The sequence below is a fragment of the Calliphora vicina genome, chromosome 1 (assembly GCF_958450345.1).
Source record: "Calliphora vicina chromosome 1, idCalVici1.1, whole genome shotgun sequence".
Classification (NCBI taxonomy): domain Eukaryota; kingdom Metazoa; phylum Arthropoda; class Insecta; order Diptera; family Calliphoridae; genus Calliphora; species Calliphora vicina.
The window spans coordinates 64,118,791-64,144,307 of NC_088780.1; the positions used below are offsets into that span (position 1 = coordinate 64,118,791).

Consider the following 25,517-nt stretch of genomic DNA (forward strand, 5'->3'; position numbering starts at 1 on the left):
ACTGAGCAATACTATAAATTAATGACTTATTGATCAAATCCTTAAATCACCAATCAACCGCTGTAACGTCAATTAAGGTGTATATCTTACATAAATCACAATTCGATACAGGTTTTGTCAATAAGTCTTTATTGACCATTAATTCTACGTCTCAGGTCCCCAAATGCTGGACAGTCACAGCTTCTACAGAAGTTGTTGTAAAAGATTTTTAACCATTGATCATGTATGTACACTAGGATTCCTAATTTTTTTTTTGGAAATTTCTCTTTAAAAATAAAGAAGTGGCCACTTAAAATCCGTACGGATTAAAGTGAGAATAACTTTTAAGCGAAACAACGTATGTTAACATTTTATACGTGAAATTAAAGGTAATTTATTAAGCTTTAAAAAAAATATAACTGTAGGTTTATGTGTCTTTATTGCAAATAAATTTTCTGGCTTTTCTTATGCCTCCCATTAATAGCTGCACAACTTTTCTTCCCACTTCTACCGTTATTCCAGCATATTTATTCCACTTTGTTTACGTTTAACAATTGCCCAATATATCTCAACTGGACGAAGATTTTGGCAATTTGTGTTTTGGTATAACATCAATATTATTCTCATTATACCACTTCATAGTTGTATTTGAGTAATGACAACTTGTCATTGAATAATGGCATCTTGGGTAAAACTTTGTATCAGATGTGTGATGTCTTATAAATGACAGCAATCGCTTTTCCAAACTCTCTTTTTATATATAATTCTGAAAATTCTTTAAAAACATATCTGAAAAAGCAAAATTTTTGATCTGATATCTGCCGAAAATCAGATATTGGTTATCTTATAACCCGACAAAGTAGGATTTTCTAGATATTTCTGCACAATTATTTCTCTAGCTTATTTTTCCATTGTGTCTACACTTTTTAAAACTAAACATAAAGACTTGCAATTCATTGTAGAATAACGGTAGATTTGTTGTTAAAAACGTATGTAAATATTTTTCCATTTTGATATGGGGGCGTTGTTATGATTACTACAGTGCGTACGGATTTTAAGTGGCCACTTCTTTATAGTATTATTTTAGCACAAATAATTTTTTGACAATCGAATGATTCGATTATATCCTGCAATTTAAACAACTTAATTTTTGTAACCCCAACTAAAATTTTTGAGCCACAACAGAAAATTCAGAAAAAAATTTTTAAAAAAAGTTATTTAAAACAGAAAAATTAACATTTCTAGTAGGTTGACTTAATACAAATTAAAATTTTATGTTCTTAGAAAATTATTGAGATGCTTGACATTACAACTAATTATTTAGAGAAAATAATTTGTTGGGATTTATTTACATATGTATGTACATATCGCACACCCAGTTCAAAAGTGACACAACTCAAAATTAATTTTTCGGGTTATATAAACTAGCTAGAATGTAACTAGCTAGAATAGTGAACAATGTCTTAAATTGAGTAGTCCTAATTGCATCGGTTATTTTAATAGTCCCGTTAAATGGAATTGGTTTGATAACAAAATCGTATTTACTGTATACGTTTTTAAGTCAATTGACTTTTTTCAGCAGTCAATGCAGTTTGCCGCTTTAATGGTCCTAGACTATGAGTTCCAGTTCCAATTTCGTTTATTATCTAGTATTTGCCATTAGAGAATAATGATAGTGTTACTCCATTTATTCTAGAGGTAACAAATTGAGTGATTTTGGACCTCCTTGTGAATAGTACTAGTTCTGTTTTGGCTGGATTTACTTCAAGCTCACATTCCTGGCACCATTCTAATATTTTCCCGTAGTTACATCGTCCGCATAAGCAGGAGTTGTGCAACATGTTTGCTCCATTGTTTTTAGCAGAGTGCTGATATTAAGATTCCAGAGCAGTGAATCTAATTCTTTTTAATTTTCAAGAATTAGATCAGTATTAACAAAATTTTTAAAAATTTCGGTATTGTAATAGTTGGACTAAAATTTATATTAGAGCTTGTATTAACCTTGGGAAGTTGAAACTAGAAGCTTACCCCCATATGCATAAACTGTTTATAAATTTATCAAAGGTTTATAAAACAAAATTTCCATACAAAATCTGTTTCATAAACCTTTGATAAATTTATAAACTGTTTATGCATATGAGGGTAATTTTCTAAACTATTTTTACTCAAAACTAAAAAAATTTCCAACAGAGTTTAACACATTTTTTACACAAACTGATAAATTTGAATGTTTTCCCTTTAAAATAATTTGTAAACTAAGCGCATGCGGGCTAACATTATCATATTTGACAAAAATATTCAGAGTTGTACTATTTTATTCAGTGTCATAATAATCTGTCTAGACTCTAGACCAGGGAAAGGCAAAGTTGTTTATTTCTCTACAATGCGTGTGCACACGTACGTAAGAGAAGAGTAAATGAAAAACGCGGCGCCCATGTTTTGCCTTTCCCTGCTCTAGACCAATGATGTTCATTTCATTGTGCTTTCGCGCTGAGTAAAAACACACATATTCTTATTCTCTTTAAAAGAGCGTAACAAATGTCTCATTTTTTCAGAAATTTCGGTCTATAATGTGTATTCTTTTATTTCCTTAAAATTTAAATTACATTCATTTAATAAATTGGTTATATCTAGCAAAAATTCTAAATCTAAACATTCTTTATTTTGTTCTTATTTTAAGTGTTTGACATTATGTTTGCTGGGTAGCTCTCTCACCAATACATCTTCATTTTTGAACATCACTGCTCTAGACCAGTAATGCGCAGCCCATACCACAATTGTGGAAAATAAAATCACACGTATTCTTATGCTCTTACATTTTAGTAGTCGTTGTCCACTCAACGAGACAACTAGGAATACGCATGAGCACTGGTGTATGACTTTTTTTTTATTTTTTCAGTTTTTGTATTTGTGTGTTTGTAGGTCAGGGAAAGGCAAAACATGGGCGCCGCGTTTTTCATTTACTCTTCTCTTACGTACGTGTGCACACGCATTGTAGAGAAATAAACAACTTTTAATCAGTCTAGCTTGAGAACTCAAACAAGCAGGTTGTGTATCGTTTTTTATCGTACAATTTAAGAATCAGCGTTGCCAGTGAAAAAAAAAATATGTCCCAACATTTAAAGATGTATAATGAACAATATGAGATTTTACATTTTTAATTGGGGAAAAGCGACGAAAGTTTACTGGCAACACCGATTCGTGGTGAGAGCGGAGAGAGTGTATAACTAACACAATCGTAAAATGCAATAGTATAGGTTGCCTTTCCCTGTTGTAGGTGCACTGAATAAAATAAAGAATTGAATGTGTTGGTGAGAGTAAGTGTATTGGTGAGAGGGTTTATTTTTGCAGAGCGTAAAAATACACACAATTCATTCAGTTTCTTGATGTTGTTGTGGATATTTTATTTTTTACCCAAAAGAGCACACAAATTAAATGCCTCTTTTTGCGTACCACTGCTCTAGACCCATAGTAGGCGTTCATATTGTTGAGGTTACGATAATTTTCGTCAAACAACCCGAATGTGAACAAAAGAGCGTAAAAATACACACAATTCATTCAGTTTCTTGATGTTGTTGTGGATATTTTATTTTTTACCCAAAAGAGCACACAAATTAAATGCCTCTTTTTGCGTACCACTGGTCTAGACAGTTAAAGAGAAATCTAGAGTGCAGATGGCAGTCATAGACAACAACTAGATAGGTAACTGAGAGCCAAAAACCTAAGTCTTTTGTCAAAAACCTAATTCATGAGAATGTATTGCATGTATTTTGTTATTGTATGTGTGAAAAGAGAGTAATTTTTCCATATATATTACTCTCTCCTTCCGTTCTATGTGTTTATTCTATGATGGCAGTGTTATAAATAGTTGCAGAGGTTGCAGTCGATAGTCAGTTTATCAGAGACGCTATTCGAATAAACATCAACTGAGTGCCTTAAAGTGTGCTGTATTTTTCAAGTGAATTCGTGTACATTATAAAGTGTCTGTATTTCTGAGAATTTATTAACGTGTATAAAAAAACATTGAGTGACTATTTAATTCTGTTGTTGTACATTTTTAAATAAAAAGTTGTTACAATTTTCAAACTACTAAACGGCTTTTATTTGCAATCAAAAATATCCGGTTTATTTAAAGGAAATAAACCAGCGTTTTGAAAAGGTTAAAACGTAACAATATTAATCTTATCTTTTGAATTTTTCCACCACAAAAAACGTTTTTCTTTAGTTGTCCCGGTTAATTTTATTGTTTACCTTTTTTGGTCTTTGTTTTAATTTTCTATGTCAGCTGTTCAGCGGTGCCACTTGTCTCTATTTTGTTGTATATTGTATGAAAACATTTTCTACCCAGTTAAAGTCGATTCAATTTAAATCATACTTTAATTTTTACTGTAGTTGGGAAATAATATAAAGCGGGTTTTTAATTAAAAGTTGTTTTTAAATAGAACCGACTTTAGTGTTTGACTATGATTATGGGTCCATGTATTTTTACAAGAAATGGTAAAGTCGAAAATAGTCGGAAAGTCTAAAATAGTCGAAATAAGTCGATTAACTAAAAAGTCGAAATTTCGAAAAGTCGACTTTTCATAAATTACCAAAAGTCGAAATTTCGAAAAGTCGACTTTTCATAAATTACCAAATGTCGAAACTTCGAAAAGTCGACTTTTTAAAAACCGGAAAAGGTCGAAAAGTCGACTTTTTGTTTTTGCTATAGAAACCTACACTTGACGCTTTTCTTCATTTCTAAAATGGCAACACTGCAGAGAACACTTATAAGGTGGTGGCAATTCAATGGCAACACCAATAACAAAAACAACATCATACATATTGTTTTTGTAAATTTGAATAGTTCTGTTGTTTTTGTTGCACTATTTGCAATAAGAAACAAAAGTTTGACACTCGTATATATCAGCATTTAAAAAAATCTCTATAGCGATTGACTTCACCCTGTAAATCTGCCATGGTAACAACAATTTCGTTTGGTTGATATATTTTTTCACAGGATCATACATAGACTGAGTCTATGCACCTATTTTTCTGTGGAAAGGGATTTATTTTCACTAATTTGTTTTCGTTGAATTGTAATTAAGGAAAATTTCTTGTTTCGTAAGTATGTATATTATTTAGTTCTTCACTATTTCTATCAACTTCTTTGTTTACTGCACAGTATTTTGAAATGATACGCACCTTAAAATTTGGCAAACATTTACGACGTTTTGTTATTGACAACAGATTTAAAAATAGAGTGCTCCCCAGTGAATTGCAGAAAACATTTCCCGAAGCATTTAATATTCGTACATATCATCAGCTTTATGATTTAGCTGATAGTCGAAAGGTGACGGCAGTTGCGGAAGAGACAAATGTAGCTATCAAATTACAAACCTCAATGAATGTTAGATCTTTCTCGTCTGCAACTGATAAAGCGAATGATGGTATTGAATTGATTGTGAGGCATGATCCTGATGAAGGAAAGTTTTATATTGAAGTTGCTGGCGCTGGTAGTGCATATATTGAATACGATAGAACAGACGAGTTGATTGTTTTCAAGCACACAGATGTCCCAGAAGAACTAGGAGGTCGGGGAATTGGAAAAATACTAGCAAAGGTCAGCTGACCAAATACATTCTCATGCACTTCAATCACTTCATTACATATTGTCATTAAATTCCAATGTCTTATTTCCTCTCCTTGAATAAGAACTTTTATTTTTTATTTTTCAGGAAGCTTTGAACTATGTGGCCAAAAACGATTTGCAGCTAGAAATACAATGTTCTTTTTTACGTAAATATGTTTGTAAATATGAACCCAAGTACATAAAATATATACAAAAATAAAATTGTCCTTTAAGCGAAAGTTTATCAGTAGAAATCCGTTTATGTTCTATTATATATTGTAATTGGGGACTGTAAGTATGTTGGATACCGAGAATTTTGAAAGCCTTCTATTGTACTATGGACGATCGGAGTTTTTTCATATTATGCAAAAGACTGCCTTAGATGGATTGGCACGTTATCCGTCACACATTGTGTTTAGGCTGTACAATGGCATAGCTCTAGTCTTAGGAAATCGAGTACAAGAGGGAATACGTGAACTGAATCCGTTGAAGAATGATTCTGACCTAGGTATTGGAGCAGTTATCGCACTTCTTTATGCACACAAACACTGCAGTGTTGTCGATCGCGATGCAATTGCCATGCTTGAACAACGTTTAAAGGATGACCACAACAAAGGAAGCGCCAATGGATTTTACAATGCCTCAGTATTCCTATTCTTAGCAAGAAAGTATGAAAAGGCTCGCGAGTATGCTGATATAGCCCTTCAGCACGATAATCAGCATGAAGGGTCAATTGTACTGAAAGCGTGGACGGAAATGTGTCAAGCTACCGACATCATTAGTGGAAATATACTAAATACCCTTGAACAAGTGTTGACTAAGAGCAGCAAGAGTATAGATTCAACTTTAGCGCTGGTGCGATTTTATCAAATGAGAGGCGAATTCGATAATGCTGTTAACAATCTCAATAGACTTTCCGTGCGATTTCCAGAACTTAATATACCATTGATTGAAAAAATGAACACACAACTGGCCGCTTTGGATTGGGATCATGCCTATGAGACGGCTTTACGCATAATTAATTTGGAACCTACCAATATATCTGCTCTACAAGTTAAAGCTCTTCTATTAATTACACGTGAAGGAAATATGAAAGGTGGTATTTCTACTCTGCAACAGTTACTTGTTGCCACTGAGCGTGTCGAGTCTAGTAATTCGAAAATTCTTTTAAAGATATGTCAGCTGTTTGCTCACATAAGTTCTCGCAATGTAGAATTGTTGTCGCTTACTCTGCGCTTTATTGACAAACTTATTCAAGCAAATCCTTCTGGCGTAGAATACATCGTTGAATTAGGAAACGAACGCATGCTATTGGGAAATATCAAAGAGGCAGCGATATGTTATCGCTCAGCAATTAAATTAGAAAGCAATAATTTTAACGCACTTTGCGGTCTTACAGCTTGTCAGTTGTTAGAACATGGATGTACAGAGCAGGCCCAACAACAAGTTGCATTTTTGAGCGAGCTACGTCCAGGCGATACTGATGCATTGCTTTTATTTTTACGAGCTAAAATTATGCCCAGAAGTGACCAAGCGATTGCACTTTTGACCAAAGCATCCGAAATTCATATCCGAAAACTGGAGGGACGTGCATTTGGACCTGAATATGCTTATATTATGAATCCAGAATTTTTATTACAGATTACATCTGAATTTTTGCGTCACTCACCAGTTCAAGTTCACATTAAACATGGCCTAAATTTATCTCAAGATACATTTCATATAACGCTTAAACATTGCATAACTATTTTAGATACCATTCTTAAATTTTGTCCTTCACACATTCAAGCAATATTTATGCGAGCTAAGGTGCATTTCTTGTGTGGTGAAGTTTCTATGGCAGCTACGATTTTGCAAAGAATTCTAAATGACATTGATGTAACGTACACGGATGCATACCTGCTATTGGCCCAGATCCAAATGCAGCAACAACTGTATCCTAAGGCACTTCAGTCTCTTGAGTTGGCACTTTCATATAATTTTGCAATTCGAGAAAACCCCAGATATTATTTGCTATTGGGCATTGGACAGCGTCACCAACAACAATACACGGAAGCACAAAAAAGTTTAATTTCTGCTATGCACTTAGTGGGCAATGAAACATCACTACCAGAACGCATACAGTCGCCCAACAGCCGAGCTCGAACTGAGTTACTCAGTAATTTTACAGTCGCAGATAAGGTAACCTTGTATTTGGAATTGATTAGCACTTACAAAGATATTGGCGACAGTCAGGGAGTTTATGAGAGCGAACGCTTACTTCAATGTGCTATGGAAGAATTCAACGAAACATCTGAAGAAGGACGTCTAGTTATTGCTCATGCTGAATTCATGTTACAAAATGCTAACGTAAATAAAGCCATTGAGCTCCTATCTGCAATACAACCAGGACAATCGTATTACATTCAGGTTTGTTGTTATTATACATAAATATGCATATATCGACTTTTCATATTCAAAAAATGGGCTTTAGTAAAATATTCTGAAAATAATAAGAGCAAGGGCAGGCCATGTGGACTTCGTTAAAATGACTTCGAGTTGAAAGCTACAGCTTAAGGTGGATGTAGGAACATTTTTATTAGTGGTGTTGAAATGCTAAAAGTATAGCGTGTGGCAATTGAAGTACATATCGCTCATTTGCTTCAACAACGTCATAACTCAAAATCCGGGTGTTTTGTACCATAGAGAATAGACATAGAGCGGAAACTCTCCTGTCAAAGACCTAACTCAGTTGTCATAAACCTAAGTGGTGAGAATGTATTTGTAGAAAAAACTATGTGAAAACAAAACCGATGGAGATATTTTAGAAATTTTTTGATGGACAGATAACTTCTTGAATATTTTTTTCAGTTTTAATATCATTAAAATCGGTTCAGCAGTTGTTGAGAAAATTAAAGCTAAAGTTGAACTTTTAATTTTTTATAGCATTTAGTATGAAAATGCGGATTTTTTTTATTTTTTGCATCAGCTTTACTTATAAAAAGTTGTAAGCAGATAAAAACAAGTAAGAAAGTATGTTCGGCCAAGCTCGACCATATAATACCCTACACTATAATTTATTTTCGCGAATGATTTTCGGAGGAGGGCATTATATGGGAGCTATGACTAATTATCGCCATGAAATTAGGTCGTGTAATTTATGTATATATGGAAGTTATTTGTTTTGAATTTTGTGTTTATACCAACATTTTTAAGAGATTTATGCTCGTTAAAGTGATTTTTGGAAGCGGGTCTTATATGGGAGTTATGACTAATTATGTACCGATCGCCATGAAATTAGGTCGTGTGATTTAGGTCTATATGGAAGTAATTTATGTTGAATTTTATGTTTATACCAACATTTTTAAGAGATTTATGCTCGTTAAAGAGATTTTCGGAAGAGGGCATTATATGGGAGCTATGACTAATTATGGACCGATCGCCATGAAATTAGGTCGTGCAATTTATGTCTATATGGAAGTAATTTCTGTTGAATTTTGTGTTTATACCAACATTTTTAAGAGATTTATGCTCGTTAAAGTGATTTTCGGAAGTGGGTCTTATATGGGAGCTATGACTAATTTGACAAACAGGTCACCAAGTATATATAGGCTTAAAGAGGACACTTTGGCCTTTTTCCTGGTAGTAAAATTTGTTTAACCCCTTTTGACCCTAAGCACTTTTATTCAACTGAAATTAAAATTTGACTAAAATATAGAACCTGAGAAAAAAGTTAATAACGCATCAGGTATAAACGGTACATTGAAAAATCATACCAGTTCTTAAAGACTATTATCCTACCAACGTAACAAAAAAAATCATCCAATTATCGATAATAGTTTGCGATTAATGATAATTTACTTAATATCAAATTTACAAAAATCACATTTTTTATAAAATGACATAAAATATTTGACCTTAACAATGTGTTTACTATTGAACGACATTAAAATTTTTGAAATCGGAGTTAACAAAAGTTGGACTTTTGGCCGATGAAATTGATATATGAGCCACCGTGCGTCAAAATGAAAATGCATGTTTTCTCGTATATTTGACAAGTGAAAATTTGGGTTAAATACAGATTAGAAAGATATTAGTATCTACTAGGGTATTCAATCGATTAACCGTTAATCGGTTAACCGATTAATTTTGAACGGTTAACTGTTCGAATAATTTGAAATTGCCTATTTTCAAATAACAAATAAACCGATTAATTTGTGAAATTTCTTTTTTTTTTTGCACTTTAAAAAATTGTTTGTATTTATTTTTCCGTTTCAATTCAAATACAAATTTCAAATTAAAATTAGATATTTTTTGAACATCCAATAAACATGATTAGTGAGTATGTATAACAACTGGCATATTTAACTCACATGTATTTGAAACTTTGTTTGTATTTACATGTATAGACGAAACTTTTTTTTTTTAAATTAGTTTTATCATAACTAAACGAAACTATTAAATTAACCAAAATCTAAAACAATCCAAAAAGGAATATTCTTTATCATGCTTTTGATTTCTCCAACATATACAATCTCCAACATATTCCAAGAAAACGTTTATTAAATCTAAAGAAAAAATCGTTTAAATTATTTTCTTTTTATAAAAGATTATTTCAGAAGATCTCACTAAAACCATAAAAAACTCAAACATCGCTCATTTTCTGCAACAACGTTATAATTCAAAAAAGTCGTTTCGAGAAAAACGTCTTTAAATATTTTATGACATTTTACTATTTCTTAAATAAATTTTCAAGAAATCATGCGATTTCAGAAATATAAATAGTAGATGTTAATATCTTTCTAATCTGTATTTAACCCAAATTTTTACTTATCAAATATGCGAGAAAACATGAATTTTAATTTTGATGTTTACAACAAAAAAACACTCTCACACTAAAAATAATTGACTTTTTGAAAACTGATGAAACTATATGAAAGCGCATATTTTGTATTACTTATTTCATAAAACACGGATTTTGAGTTATGACGTTATTGCAGCAAATATGCGATATGTTTACAAACATGATCTCAAATACCATATTTGCTGTTTTTTATGTTTTTGTACACAAAATTCGTTGTTGTATTTTCAATTTAAAATGAAAATAGAAATTATTCGGTTAATCGAATAATTTTAAATTAACCGATTATTAACTGAATAAATCTAAACCTCGATTAATTATTTGCTCGATTAACCGATTAAACCAGAAACCCGATTAATTGAATACCCTAGTATCTACTATTTAAATCAGGTTTTATTTCAGAAATCGTATGATTTGTTGAAAATTTATTTAAGAAATAGTAAAATGTCATAAAACATTCAAAGTCGTTTATCTCGAAATTACTTTTTTGAATTATGACGTTGTTGCAGCAAATGAGCGATATGTATTACACAGAGTTCGAAAAAAGCACTAACATACCGTACGTTAGTGTATCGTACTGTATATCTTCATGTACAGTACACATACACATTCGCTACAAAATGTACGAAATACCAAGGTATATTAATTATATATAATTAATATACCTTAAAAAACTTTAGAGTTTGCGAACATGTACATATACAATAGGTATATAACTAATTTTGGCGAAATTTTTGGCATACCACCACGTGATGGCCAATGTTGTATAAATAATGAAAATCATTTTTTTAGGTCATTTGAAATGAAAAACATTACGCACCAACACCAATTTCTAAAATAAACCAGATTTATTTTTCCGTGAAAAATTATATAAATAATTTCATATTTTTTTTGCAAGTGTGAGGGATACTTCCCTTATTTAAAAATTATGTTTTGAAGTATGCAGTTATTATTAAAATAAAATATATTGTTTTTCAAAATAATTGAAAAAATTTAATGAAAAACTTTATTGCGTTTGGTGCGTGAACTTTTTTAACAACCGCGAAAAAATAATAGCGTGGTTTTTCATATTTTTTAATGCATTCGACTATGCTATGCCAATTTGCATATTTGCAAAAAATGTCAAAAGTTATATCCCTAATATACAATGTACATATTAGGGTGGCCCTTAATAAACGAAAGTTGGATTTTGGACATTCTCACCCCCAGTTTGGTGAACATTAGTAAAAAAATCATCCTGAAAAATTTTTAGGTAAATCGGTTAGGGTTAAGACGTGCCGCAAGCCCTCTAAAGTTTTGAGATGCATTTACAAGGGGAAAAATGCATTTTTTCAGTTTTTGTAAAAATTTTGCCATTCAAAAATTACTTTTGCAATTTAATTTGAAAGAATCGAAATGTGTACGTAATTGTCGTTCTAATGAGACATAAAAAACAGAAATTGGTCAAAAAATTTTAAAGTTATTAAAAATTCGCCAGGCCATTAACGTGTCTCAGGCCACTAGAACAAGAAATGTAGGAACAAAATTAACATATTTTGAGAAATATTAAAATAAAAGCTCATTTTTATTTAAAATATGTCCATATTTACTTGTATATGAGTTTTTGTCTTCGTAGGATACCGTTAACCTATTCTTAGTTTTCAAATTTTTAAAAATTTTGTTAAACAAATTTCAGAATTTTTAGATCATCTCATTGGGATTTATTAAGAATATAATAGGGAATAAAAATGTGAAAAAATTATGAAAATATCTCTTATAGTTTTTCCGTACCTGCGATTTAAATTTTGAAATTTTCGAGAAAAACAAATTATTTGGCAATTTTTAGGCCAATGAGCTCTATTTCCTTACTCTTATGAATTTTAAGTAAAACCTATTGAGAATATTATAGTCCAGATAATTCTAAATATACTCTGAAACTTTTACTAAAATCGGAAAACGTTAACCCTTAAATCGTGAAGGTCAAATTTTTCAATATTTGGAATTTCTCTTGGAAAGATTTTGAAATGTTCGAAATGTTGTATATTTTTGGGCCGATTTTGATGAAATTTAACAAAAATATAACACAAAGCCTAGTATTTACAAAAACAGCAGAAACATTAAAATTAACCCTATATAGCACTTAGTGTTAAAATGACCCCAAACTTCTAAAACCATAAAAAAAATTATGAAAAAAGTATATATTATATAAAACAATAATTTCGAATGAAAAATATCAAAGTTATACGAGTTTTATCTGACCAAATATTGAGCAAAAAGTGCTAGTTTACTCAAATTATACTCGCATTTCTATTGTTGACATAGTTGTTTACATAACTTTTGTATGCAAAACAGTGAGCAAATAATACAAAAATGTCGTTTTTCTTGATTATATGACGTAGGGAAATGCTAATAACTTGGTTATTTTTAACTCGATGTTCATGTTTTATACCTTGTTCATGTTTTATACCTTTCTCTAGAAGCTTAGGTTTATTGAAAATGTTTAAAAACCAGTATATAAATATGAAATTTTTTTAAGATATCGAAAAAGGTACCATTATTTACCCAATTTTACAGCTTTCAATCGATTTCAGGCACGTGTTCTAGTTATTTGATTTCACTTAAATTTTGCAGTAGTTAGTTTTAGCTACTAACGAACAAAATAAGACCCATCCAAAGCAAATCTATTTTTTAAAGGCATGTCTAGTGCACAGTGGTATGAGAAAAAAAGAGGGAAATAAATCTGTAACTTCTAAACCCTTAGTCCGATTTGAAATTTCACGTGCGCAAAGGGGAAGTGTTGTTGAGTTTAAGTTTTGAATGTGGACTTCATGAGCCCATCCGGAGCTGGGCCAGAGGTCCCTCAAGTAGGACACCTCGGGTATGTTCAATTTTAAAAATTATCCCATTTCTTCGTTTGAGTTTCTATTTCAAAAAACTTACATATATAGAATCTTCTCATCGAGCACTACATAAATCCTCGTCGTAGCTATCAATTATCTTTTATAGCTTAGGAGATATTCGCATTTGAAAATTAAATTTTCAACATTTTTACCCACCCTACTCCAGTTTTTTGATAACCGCGGTTCCAAATATTTCCCCACTTTTCTTTTATAGAATTAACAACAGATGTATATATCAAATAAAGAAAGAATTGTTTAAAAGTCATGACTGAGTCCAAAGTTACATGCATTTGAATTTAAAAAAAATTAAAAAAGGCGATTTTTCGCTATTTTTTGGGGGAAAAAGTACTTTTATTCTTTTTAAGTTATCTAAAAAATTTCTAAAAGGATGTATAATGAATTTCTACTTTTTGAAAAGCTAACTTTATGTCAAATATTTTAAATAAAAAAAAATTATAATTTTTGATACCGAGGGGACCAGGTCCATTCGAAAAATGCCTATTTTTTTATGTAAAATTCAACTTTAGAGCAAAAATTCTCAAATCGCATAGTCGATATCAAATTATAATAATCTATTTTAGATGGCCCAATATGTTCTAAATTATTTTGTAAAGGGTTCCGATAACCCCATATGGATATTATAGCCAAAAAGCGAAAATATCCCATTTTTGGAATTTTTCAATACTTTTTTGGGAATAGCGGGATTCCTGATTACAAATTTCCAAATTTGTTTTCCTTTTTCCATTTTCAATAAAAAAATCTATATAAGTGTAAAATTTCGTTACAAAATATTCATAAATAAAAATTTTATTTCAATTAAAAAAATGTCTATCTATATTTTCGAACAGTATTCCATGAATTTGTTAATTGTCAAAAGTTATATACATTATTGGAAAGTAGACAAAATCCTCTATCCATTGATATATAACATGTCTACCTTATGTTTTTTACGTGACAAATTAATATAGTTTTTTGAAATCGGAATACAAACGAAGAAATAGGATAATTTTTAAAATTGACCATACCCGAGGTGTCCTACTTTGGGGACTTCTGGCCCAGCTCCTGGTGAGCTCATGAGGTCCAGATTCAAAACTTAAACTCGACAACACTTCCCCTTTGCGGGTTATTCAAATCGGACTAAGGGTTTAGAAGTTACAGATTTATTTCCCTCTTTTTTTTCTCATACAACTGTGCAGTGGTGGCCAGGTAATTAAGACAAAAATTGTTTGCTAAATTCCATGTGATTGTCAATTATTTTTTCAAATATTTCCACAAATATGTATGCATGAGGACTGTTTCAACACACAAGTGTGTTTTATTCAACTGTGTCAATTCATACATATTCACCACGAACACATAAGATTTTTCTACAACTTGACCAACATTTTTTTTTTTAAATAAACATATTTTCTAACATTTATATCATTAAATTTTTATTTTTATAAAATATTCGGACCAAATTTCGTATTTTTAGTTCCATTAGTTTCGGTCATATCATGTTATTAACAGCGGATGTTCGCTGAGGTGGGTCAACGTATTTCCACATATCTTTGTCCATGTATGTTGTACCGATTTTTCCCAACATTTTTGAGAAACTAGAAATATTAATAATAAATTTCATACCCTTAGGCATAGAGAAACATAGAGCCATAGAGAATAGACATAAAGCGGAAACTCTACTGTCAAAGACCTAACTCAGTTGTCAAAAACCTAAGTGGTGAGAATATATTAGTAGAAAAAACTATGTGAAAACAAAAACAACAGTCGTATGTGTGATTATTTTGTGTAATTTTTTTGTTTGAGTTTTTTTCTAGTTTCCGCTCTATGTTATCTATGCATAGAGCGGAAACTAGAAAAAAACTCAAAATAAAAATTACTCAAAATAATCACACATACGAGTGTTGTTTTTGTTTTCACATGTTTTTTTACTAATATATTCTCACCACTTAGCTTTCTGACAACTGAGTTAGGTCTTTGACATGAGAGTTTCCGCTCTAGGTCTATTCTCTATGCCCTTAGGTCCTTTTGTTTTGGCTCTATCGCACTTAAAATTCAGTTGATGAAAAAAAAATTCAAGTATTTGTCTTAAATAGCTTGCCACCACTGTATATATATTAGAATTAATTTAAAAAAATTGATTTGCGGGTATCATAATTTTTCTTGCGTAAATAAAAATAATGGCGTCCTTTTTTTTTTGGAAAGTTTTCACTCCTTGTGGTGGTTCGCACCTAAACACGCGCATTTTGAGCACATTTTTCTGTAGAGCAAAAACGGTTAAATATACTGCTAATATGATTTCACCAATGGATTCTGCATTTAAAATTAATACAATTGATGTTTTTTGAATTCCTAAAAATAGTTCCACTAACTCACAACAGGGGGCGCAAATCTCTTTAAAAAAATAAAAAAAAGGATTTTTGATTTTTTAAAAATGCATGATGAAAAGACATTTTAAGCTTATCAAAACGGTACCAATATTTCCTTTCTGGGTTGTCATCCGTTAAAAAGTTATGTGGCTTTAAAAATGTTTTGCTAAGGCAAACAAATAAACAAATTTCTAAATTTTTTTACCAGATTTTATTTTCTTGTTAAATAAATAACTTTGAAGCCTCATAACATTTTAATGGTTAGTGATAGAAAGGAAATATTGGTGCTTAGCTTAAAATGCCTTTTCATCGTGCATGTTAGGTTAGATTAGGTTTCCAGGCAGCCACGAAAAGAAGGAAAAAAGAAGAGCAGCGCACGTGGGTCCAAGCAATGGCCCCTTTGTGTTACCTGGAAGTAGAAGAAAACAGAAGAAAGAGGGACAGATATAAATGAAAAGAGAGAAGGAGAAGATTGAAAAAGTAAGAAGGAGATGTCCGAAGAAAGAGAGAGGGAGGATATTTTAAAAAGTTGCATGCCAATAAAGGCATTAATGCCCTCAAGCCTCATATTCGAGAGCTCATAAAGACTATTTAGGGAACGATGTCCCAGAATCCTTAGACGTAGATCTCCTAATGCCGGACAGTGACAAAGAAGATGAAAAATAGTCTCATCCTCCTCCTCGTTTTGACAGCTTCTGCAGAAGTCGTGGTATGGCAAACCAAGTCTCATATCGTGGTTACCAAAGGTGCAGTGTCCAGTTATGACCGCCACTACACCACTCAATTGTGAGCGTGTAAGGACAAGAAGATATGTTGTTCGTCCCTGATTCAGTCGGGGCCATATCGTCCTGGTTATAGTGCATGTGGGTTCACAACCCCATCTTGTCTGAGCGAGTTCATAGTAGAAGTTACTAATTTGTAGCTTACATTTAGATAACGGAATCCCACATAGGAAATCTATGTCTCCGTCAGGTAACATGGCGCCTTTTTTCGACAGATCATCAGCAACACAGTTGCCAGTAGTATCCCCGTTTCCCCGGGGATACTACTGGCAACTGTGAGTGCGACTGTTGAATGTCTCGCCATCCTGTTTAAGGATGCCCGTAATTAAAAAAATACGTATTTCTTATTATTTTATGAAAATATGGGGACTTCTGGCCACAAACATATATATGTTTACTGTAACCATATATATGGTTGAGACAATCATGTGAATCGTAAGTTAACCATATTATGGTTACCACAATCATGTAAATGGTTACTGTGACTATAATATAGTTAAAAAACTTGTAACACTATATAAATGGTTACAGTAACCATGCCCAATTATATTTTTTCTCTGCGTGTATATCCAGAAAGGCCACTAATGAGAAATTACCAAATTCAAGGTATTTCTCAATATATTCCACTAAGGAGTGAAGTGCTGTCTCAACAGATTTGCCAGATTTGTAGGCGTGTTGAGAAGGAGATAATGATCCTTGTTTCAAAGACACTCGTATGTGGATGTCGATTATTCTTTCAAGGGTTTTCAGCAAGAATGATGATAGACATATTGGTCTGAAATCTTTTGCCTTGGTGTGTGACACTTTCCCTCCTTTCGGAATGAATGTCACAGTGCATTCAGTCCACCGTTTTGGTATGTACGACCATGTAAGACAGGCATGATAAATAGTTATCAGCCAAGGAGTGACTAGATCTATATTATTCTGTAGATCAGCGGGTATTATGCCATCTGGGCCCGGAGTCAAAACTCCGTATGGCCCATTTTATCAAATGTTCGTCAATTATAATTGACGGAGTTGTCCGATTGTTCGGTTGGGATGCACTAGCCATGTCTGGAGGCAAGTTCCCCGGAAAATGTGTGTCCATGAGTACTTCTAGTGTCTCACGTCCATCAGTAGTCCACCTACCATCCTGTTCCTTGAACAGTTGGTGTTTTCGACAAGATATTGTGTAGACGATTTGTCTCAGAGAATTTGTTCAACATAGACTTATACATTGACCAGTTGCCTGATCTTTTCGCCTCGTTGAATAGTTTACGACAACTACGCCTAGTGTTCGCTATGTCTAAAGACCACCACCTTTCCTCTGTGTGCAGATGGAGTGCATGTACGTCTTGTGGCCTCACTGAGAGAAAGTGTGTTCCGCCTATGATCATCCCATTTGGTTTTCCTTCTATTTAGAAAAGGCTTTTCCTTTTCAACTACTAATTCTTTTAAGAATGTCAGATACCTATGATCCGACAAAGAGCAATCATCTGAAACCTTCCAGTTCCTTATGATTTGCGAGTGACTTGCACTAACAAGCGTAATGTCCAGAACTTCCTGCCTATTTGCTACCACGAAAGTAGGTTCTGCACCTCGATTTACAACTACCAGATTAAAGTGTAGGGTATTCAATCGATTAACCGTTAATCGGTTAACCGATTAATTTTGGACGGTTAACTGTTCGAATAATTTAAAATTGCCGATTTTCAAATAACAAATAAACCGATTAATTTGTGTCGATTAACCGAAATTTATTTTTTTTGCACTTTAAAAAATGTTTTTGTATTTCTTTTTCCCTTTCAATTCAAATACAAATTCAAATTAAAATTAGATATTTGTTTAACATCCAATAAACTTGATTAGTTAATATGTATAACAACTGACATATTTAATTTACATGTCTTTGAAACTATGTTTATATTTACATGAATAGACGAAACTTTTTTTGAAATGAGTCTTTTATCATAACTAAACCAAACTATTAAACCAGAAACCCGATTAATTGAATACCCTATTAAAGTGTAATATGAAGTCTAGAATGTACTCACCTCGTTCGTTTATATCTGAGCTACCCCAGATTGTGTGGTGAGCATTTGCGTCAGCACCACTTTCCAATTATGGGTCGGTAGGTCAGGATTCCCGCTCTGAATGTACGCAAGGATCTCCTCGGGTTCATGTGGCTCCGCTGGTATAACTGCGAGTGATCTTGGTCTGCGAGGTATCTTACTTACCGGTATCACGTCCAGTCTCGCGCCGGGCCACAATTCCCCTAGGGACGCGATTGCTAACTTTAGCAATAAAGCTGAGCGGTCATTTGTACACGCTAGCAGTTTTACATGGCCTTGATACCAGCCAGCATCGTCGTTTTGCGGGAATGGACCTTATACCCCCAGCATACCCTGACGGATTTTCAGCCATTTCTCCTGGGAGATAGCTCCGTCCTCAACACTCCTGTCGATAATCGCCCTTACAAGTGGGTTGCGAGCAACTTCACTGTAAGGCCTTCTTACCACACGAGCCTCTTGCTTCGGACGTTTAGTCCTCGGCTGTTGATTTTGCTGCTGGAGCAGTTCCTCCTCAGAGCGTTGCCGTTTGGGCCCAGCAGATGCGCCTTGGTTCGCTGCATCTGCGCTCGAAGGAGGATTTGAACTGTCCAGCTCAGCCAGTTGGGCCTTAGCCCAGCTTAGTTTCGACAATTCGTCGATATTGAGCGCATCGGCCGACTTGGATCCAAGCCGATCGATAATGCGCATGGCGGCACGCCTTTGCACGAAAGCCCTCCTAGATGGTTCTTTGCGAATGGGGGCGTTCGGTTCTGCCGTAGTGGCGGGTGGGGCTACGGTGGTTGGATCCGACTTCTGGTTCGACGATCCAACCTGTATCATTTTCGCAGAGACATCGACAGTGTCCAACGAGGGGGTTGCTGCTGGTATATTACCAGCGAGGGCTAATGCAGCTTTGGAGGTGCTCGGATTGAAATCCAAGACTACCCCGCTGCTTTTAATCAAACTGTCACCAGAAGGTTGGACAGATGACTTTTTGCAATCAGTCAGCATAGGTTTCCCCTGCTGATTTTTTGCAGTTGTTTGTTTTTATTGTTGTTTGCGTTCATTTTTGATCCCACGAGTATAAGCGAAAGGGAATGGACACTCCATGCAGGGACGGCGTACATGGATTAGGCAAAAACTGTATTACAACCGACCCGTGCCCTGGCGTCGGAGGGGAGCTGTTAGCGACTAGTTTTCTTTAACCACTTACTAGCCATTCAGGTCTTCGACACTGCTACCATCACTTTGACCTTACAAGTGGGGGAGGAAAGAAAGAGTAGAGAGAGAGGAAAGAAAAGTTTTGGTCCGCGGGTTATAAATAGGAAAAAAAAGAAAGATTGTGTTAGCACTAGGCGACCATTTGTTAAAAAAATGTATCACCAGTACTAACATTATCCTACACCCCGAAAAAAAATTTACACATCTGTGTACGATTTGCCACCATTCGGTGTCAATAGTGTATTAGCCCCGTATGTGCACAAATTGTACACGAACGGTGTCAATTTGACAACGAAAATATGACACCTTTCCGTTGCCGAATTGACACCATCCGTTGTCGATTTGACACCGTTCGTGTACGATTTTATAACAGAACGTTGACAATTTGTCACCGTTCGTGTACGATTTGACACCAGACCGTTGTCAATTTTACACCATAAGTTGTCGACTTGATACCGTTCGTGTACGATTTGAAATCTGACAATTTTTCCTTTCTATTTTTTTTTGGTAATTAATATAAATAACAATTTCTTTATTTTTTACATTTTTTTAATACAATACTTATAAATACTTAAATATAAAACAAATATAAAAGCTATAAGTTTCCATTTGGATTGTATGTTGTCAATGGATTCGGTGGTCTTCTCTGCCTGGATCTTCATCTGCATCAACACAACTTCGCAGTCAAACACAATTAAATTTTCTTTTATATTTTGGTTTTTAAACCATTTATTTGCATCACTATTACCCACACAGCGAACTACAGGGGTTCTCCTGTCTACTCAATTGTTAAAAAATCACAATGCCATAAACCGAAGATTTTCCCCGCTCAGCCATTAAATAACATCAATTTTAACTACCCCCCGTTGCAACAGACATATGACAACAAAGAAACATATGAAATGTACTAAGAAACAACCAAACTCAGACGCAAGTCCGTCAACCACAAAACCAAAATATGAACCCAGAGGTAAGAGAGCAAACGCCAATTTTCAATTTTACCCGACTAGAATCTACAATAGAAACTCTTGTGCAATCGGTAAATAACATTACAAACTCAATGAGTAACATGATGCAAGAAATGCTTAAGAAGCAATCAATGTTATTGCAGGTTGTGCTTAACAGACCATGAACTGCCTAAGAATATGTTTTTGGAACGCAAACGGCATTCGCCAACATAAAAACGAACTCGAGTATTTTCTAAAAAGTCATGAAGTTGATATAATGTTAGTTTCGGAAACCCATTTGACGTCTAGAAGTTTATTTAAGATAAATGGATATGTTTTTTATGGCACAAATGATCCAAGAGATAGAGCATGTGGAGGCTCTGAAATTTTAATTAAAACCCGTATCAAACACCATTCAATGTGTGATATTTGTGAAGATTATCTTCAAGCTACGACAATCTGTTTGGATGATTGCTACAGAAACCTATTAATTTCGTCGATATATTCACCTCCAAGGTTTTCGATTACTGAAAACAAATATGAACATTTTTACGAATCACTAGGACCCCGATTCCTGGCAGCTGGCGATTATAATGCTAAGCATACTCACTGGGGATCAAGACTTGTAATCCCGAAAGGTCGCGCTTTGTTTAATACAATTTCTAAATTGAATTTGAATGTGCTGTCGAGCGGAGAACCAACATACTGGCCTACTGACCCAAGCAAAATACCCGATGTCATTGATTTTGCAGTTACAAAAAATTTACCAATGGAACTAATGCAGGTTAAATCTTCATTAGAATTATCCTCGGATCACTCACCCACCTTCGTTACTCTATTGAACCCCCTAGAAATAGTATCCCCGACTGGTCACTCTGCAATATCAAGCACGAAAATAAATTGGTTGAAATATAGAAAATATATTAGCACACACAGTACAGAAAATATATCGCTAAGAATACCAGAAGATATCGATATCTCACTCAAAAATTGTGAACAAAACTTAAAACTTGCTTTTGAACACGCCACTCAAATAACCCAACAAATAAGATACAATAGACTCTATTCTGCAGACATTGAACAGTTATTAGCTGAAAAAAGAAGAGTTTGCCTTCTGAGTGGCAACTCTACAGATCCCCTCAACTTAAAACGGAGCTTAGAAAATGTCGCAAACGCCTCAGTATGCTTCTTCACAAACGCAAAACTGACTCAATTAATAAATATCTGGAGAACTTAGATGCCACCCAGTACTCAAATTACTCTCTATGGCGAGCTACAAAAAAATTAAAAAGACCTGTTATGAGCAGACCTCCTCTACGTAATTCTAGTGGAGGCTGGGCGAGAAACGATACTGAAAAAGGAAACCTGTTTGTTAGTCATCTAAAGAATGTATTTTCCTCAAACGAGTCAAACGACATAATAGAGTTACCACCTACTTTACCCCATATTACTGCAGCTGAACCACTTCGTTTTGAGATTTCAGAGATTGTCAAGGCTATTGTTGATTTAAACTCCAAAAAATCACCTGGTATTGATAAAATCAGTAACAAGATGCTTCTCGAGCTATCCCAAATTGCATTAAGAATAATCCTATTTATTTTTAATGCTATATTACGCCTTGAATATTATCCACCAGAATGGAAGGTTTCTTTAGTTACAATGATACCTAAGCCGAGAAAAGATCACAGTAAATTAGAATCATATAGACCCATTAGCCTATTGTCTAATATATCAAAGCTATTCGAAAAACTGTTAATGAACAAGTTAAAGCCGATAGTGAATCATTATGATTGTATTCCAACTCATCAATTCGGATTTCGAGAAAAACATAACACCATAGAACAAACTCACAGGTTGGTAGAAATCATATCCAAGACATTTGAAGAAAACAAATATTGTTCTGCACTCTTCATCGACGTTTCGCAAGCCTTCGACAAAGTATGGCATGAAGGATTATCGATAAAAATAAAACAATATTTACCAGTGAACACACACAAGCTTCTAGAAAGTTATTTAAGTCATCGAAAGTTCGTTCTTAAAGAGGGAGACTTCATAAGTTCACCACAGCCTATTGAAGCAGGAGTACCCCAAGGATGTATACTGGGTCCCTTCCTATATTTGCTATATACTTGTGATATGCCTACAAACAGTCGAACCCACATATCTACTTTTGCTGATGACACAGCTATACTAGCCATTCATGAAAACCCCCTAGAAGCATCTGTACTTTTACAAGACCATATACTCGACATAGAAAGGTGGTTAAAACAATGGAGAATAAAAGTAAACGAGCAAAAATGTATACATCTTACATTCACATTGCGTAGAGAATCGTGCCCTCCAATCCTAATAAATAATCATATAATACCTCAACAAACTGAAGTTAAATATCTAGGTCTGCATCTAGACCGACGTCTTACCTGGAAAAAGCATACACTGAGGAAAAAACGACGTTGCAAAATTGACAACGGTTGGTGTCATTTTGACACCAACCGTTGATGCATTTGTGTTGATGCAGATGAAGATCCAGGCAGAGAAGACCACCGAATCCAGTGACAACATACAAATCCAAATGGAAACTTATATTTTATATTTAAGTAGTTATAAGTATTGTATTAAAAAATGTAAAAAATAAAGAAATTGTTATTTATATTAATTACCAAAAAAATAGAAAGGAAAAATTGTCAGGTGTCAAATCGTACACGAGCGGTATCAAGTCGACAACTTATGGTGACAAATTACACGAACGGTGACAAATTGTCAACAGTCTGTTATAAAATCGTACACGAACGTTGTCAAATCGACAACGGATGGTGTCAATTCGGCAACGGAATGGTGTAATTTTTTCGTTATCAAATTGACACCGTTCGTGTACAATTTGTACACATACGGGGTTGATACACTATTGACACCGAATGGTGTCAAATTGTTCACGGTTGTGTTCATTTTTTCGCTGGGTTTATAGATACGAAATTGACTCAAATGAAGTTAAAATTACTACAAATTTACTGGCTAATTGGTAAAAACTCGAGATTGAGTTTAGATTGCAAACAGCTCAATAATAAAACCCATATGGTGCTATGGAATTCAATTATGGGACACGGCCTCAGCTTCTAATATTGAAAAAATTCAAAGATTCCAAAATAAAATATTACGAATGATAACAGCAGCGCCTTGGTATGTGAGAAATATTAACATTCATAATGACCTAGGTGTCTCCCTGGTGAAAAATGAAATAAAAAAAAAAAACAAGCGGAGTCATATTTGAAAAAGTCAGAAGTTCACCCAAACCCACTTGCACGAACATTAATGAGAAGTAATGGCTACATCCGACTAAGAAGAAGGAATCCAACAGACCTGCGGTGATGATAGGATCTATAAATTAAACATAATTTTTCGTCCAACTGTGGTAGGACATAAATAAAAAATAATATTTAGAATTAAGATTTGAACAAATTATTGATAGTTCACTTTATTTTTTGAAGATACAATAAATAAAATATGAAATAAAAAAAAAACTATTACTCTTTATTATTTATTAAAATATTTAAAAAATTTTAATGTAAATAAAATTAAAACACACTTATAAAAAGCAACTCACGTTGAAATGCTATGGATATTACTATTCCCTATGGATATTACTATTGCGAATGTACCATGGGCACCTGTTATTGTCCTTAACAGTGCTGACTGCTTTCTTTGCAATTTTTCAACGTTAGATGAGGAGGCTGTTCCCCATAGCTGAATGCCGTATAGCCATATCGGTTTTATAATTGTTTTGTACAAAAGCACTTTGTATTCCAAGTCTAGAGCAGACCGTGGGCCAATTAACCAGTACAGTTGGACTGACTTTAATTTTATTTGCGTAACCTTGGCTTCAATATGGTGGGACCATGTTAAACGGCGATCAAGATGGATACGGAGATATCGCACATGGCTCTGTTCTGGGATTTTGATATTATTTATCTGTATGGAAGGGCAACTTTCTCGTTTTAAAGTAAATGTAACGTGAATACATTTTGTTGCATTGACCTTAATTTTCCATTTGTCCAGCCATTTTTCCAAATCGCCGATGTGAGACTGGAGTTGTTCAGAAGCTATTACGGGGTTTTCATGTGTACTTAAAAAAGCGGTATCATCCGCAAATGTGGATGTGTGAGTCTGTGCGCTCGTGGGCATATCTGCAGTATATAAAATATATAGGAACGGCCCTAGAATACTTCCCTGTGGTACACCAGCGGATATTTTTCGACGTGTTGAGATCACATCCTTTGATCTGATTTGGAAAGATCTTTCTTGTATGTAATTTTTAAGCAGTTTATGTACGTTCGCAGCTAGTAATCTAGTAATTTTGTGTATTAGTCCATCGTGCCAGACTTTATCGAAGGCTTGAGATATGTCAATAAATAATGCGGAACAATACTGCTTGCTCTCGAAGGTTTTCCGAATAAGTGTAGTTATCCGATGTACCTGTTCGATAGTACTATGTTTCCTTCTGAAACCAAATTGATGGTCAGGAATAATGCAATTTTCGTCAAGGTGCACTATAAGTCTCTCAAGTAACAACTTTTCAAAAAGTTTTGAGAATATTGACAATAGGCTAATGGGACGGTATGATGTTACTTGAGTGACATCTTTTCCCGGTTTCGGTATCATAACTATATCAGATATTTTCCATGAGGATGGGAAATATCCAATTCGTAGTATTGAGTTAAATATGAACAAAATAATTCTCAGTGCTGAGTTGTGCAGATTACTTATCATCGTGGTAGTAATTTTATCTATACCAGGTGATTTTCCAGCCTTAAGACCTTTGACCGTCGTCCACACGGCAGAGAACCGGAATTTTAGTGGGGCTGGCA

General features: G+C 33.9%; 1 protein-coding gene across 1 annotated transcript in view; it reads left to right on the forward strand.

The window, feature by feature from the left end:
- Positions 1-5,748: 5,748 nt before the first annotated feature.
- Positions 5,749-25,517, forward strand: part of LOC135963166 (tetratricopeptide repeat protein 21B-like) — a 129,783-nt gene continuing 110,014 nt past the window's right edge. The window contains exon 1 of the mRNA XM_065514939.1: positions 5,749-7,999. Within this exon, the coding sequence (XP_065371011.1) occupies positions 5,888-7,999 (2,112 nt within the window). The 5' untranslated portion in view covers positions 5,749-5,887. The remainder of the gene's footprint in view (positions 8,000-25,517) is intronic.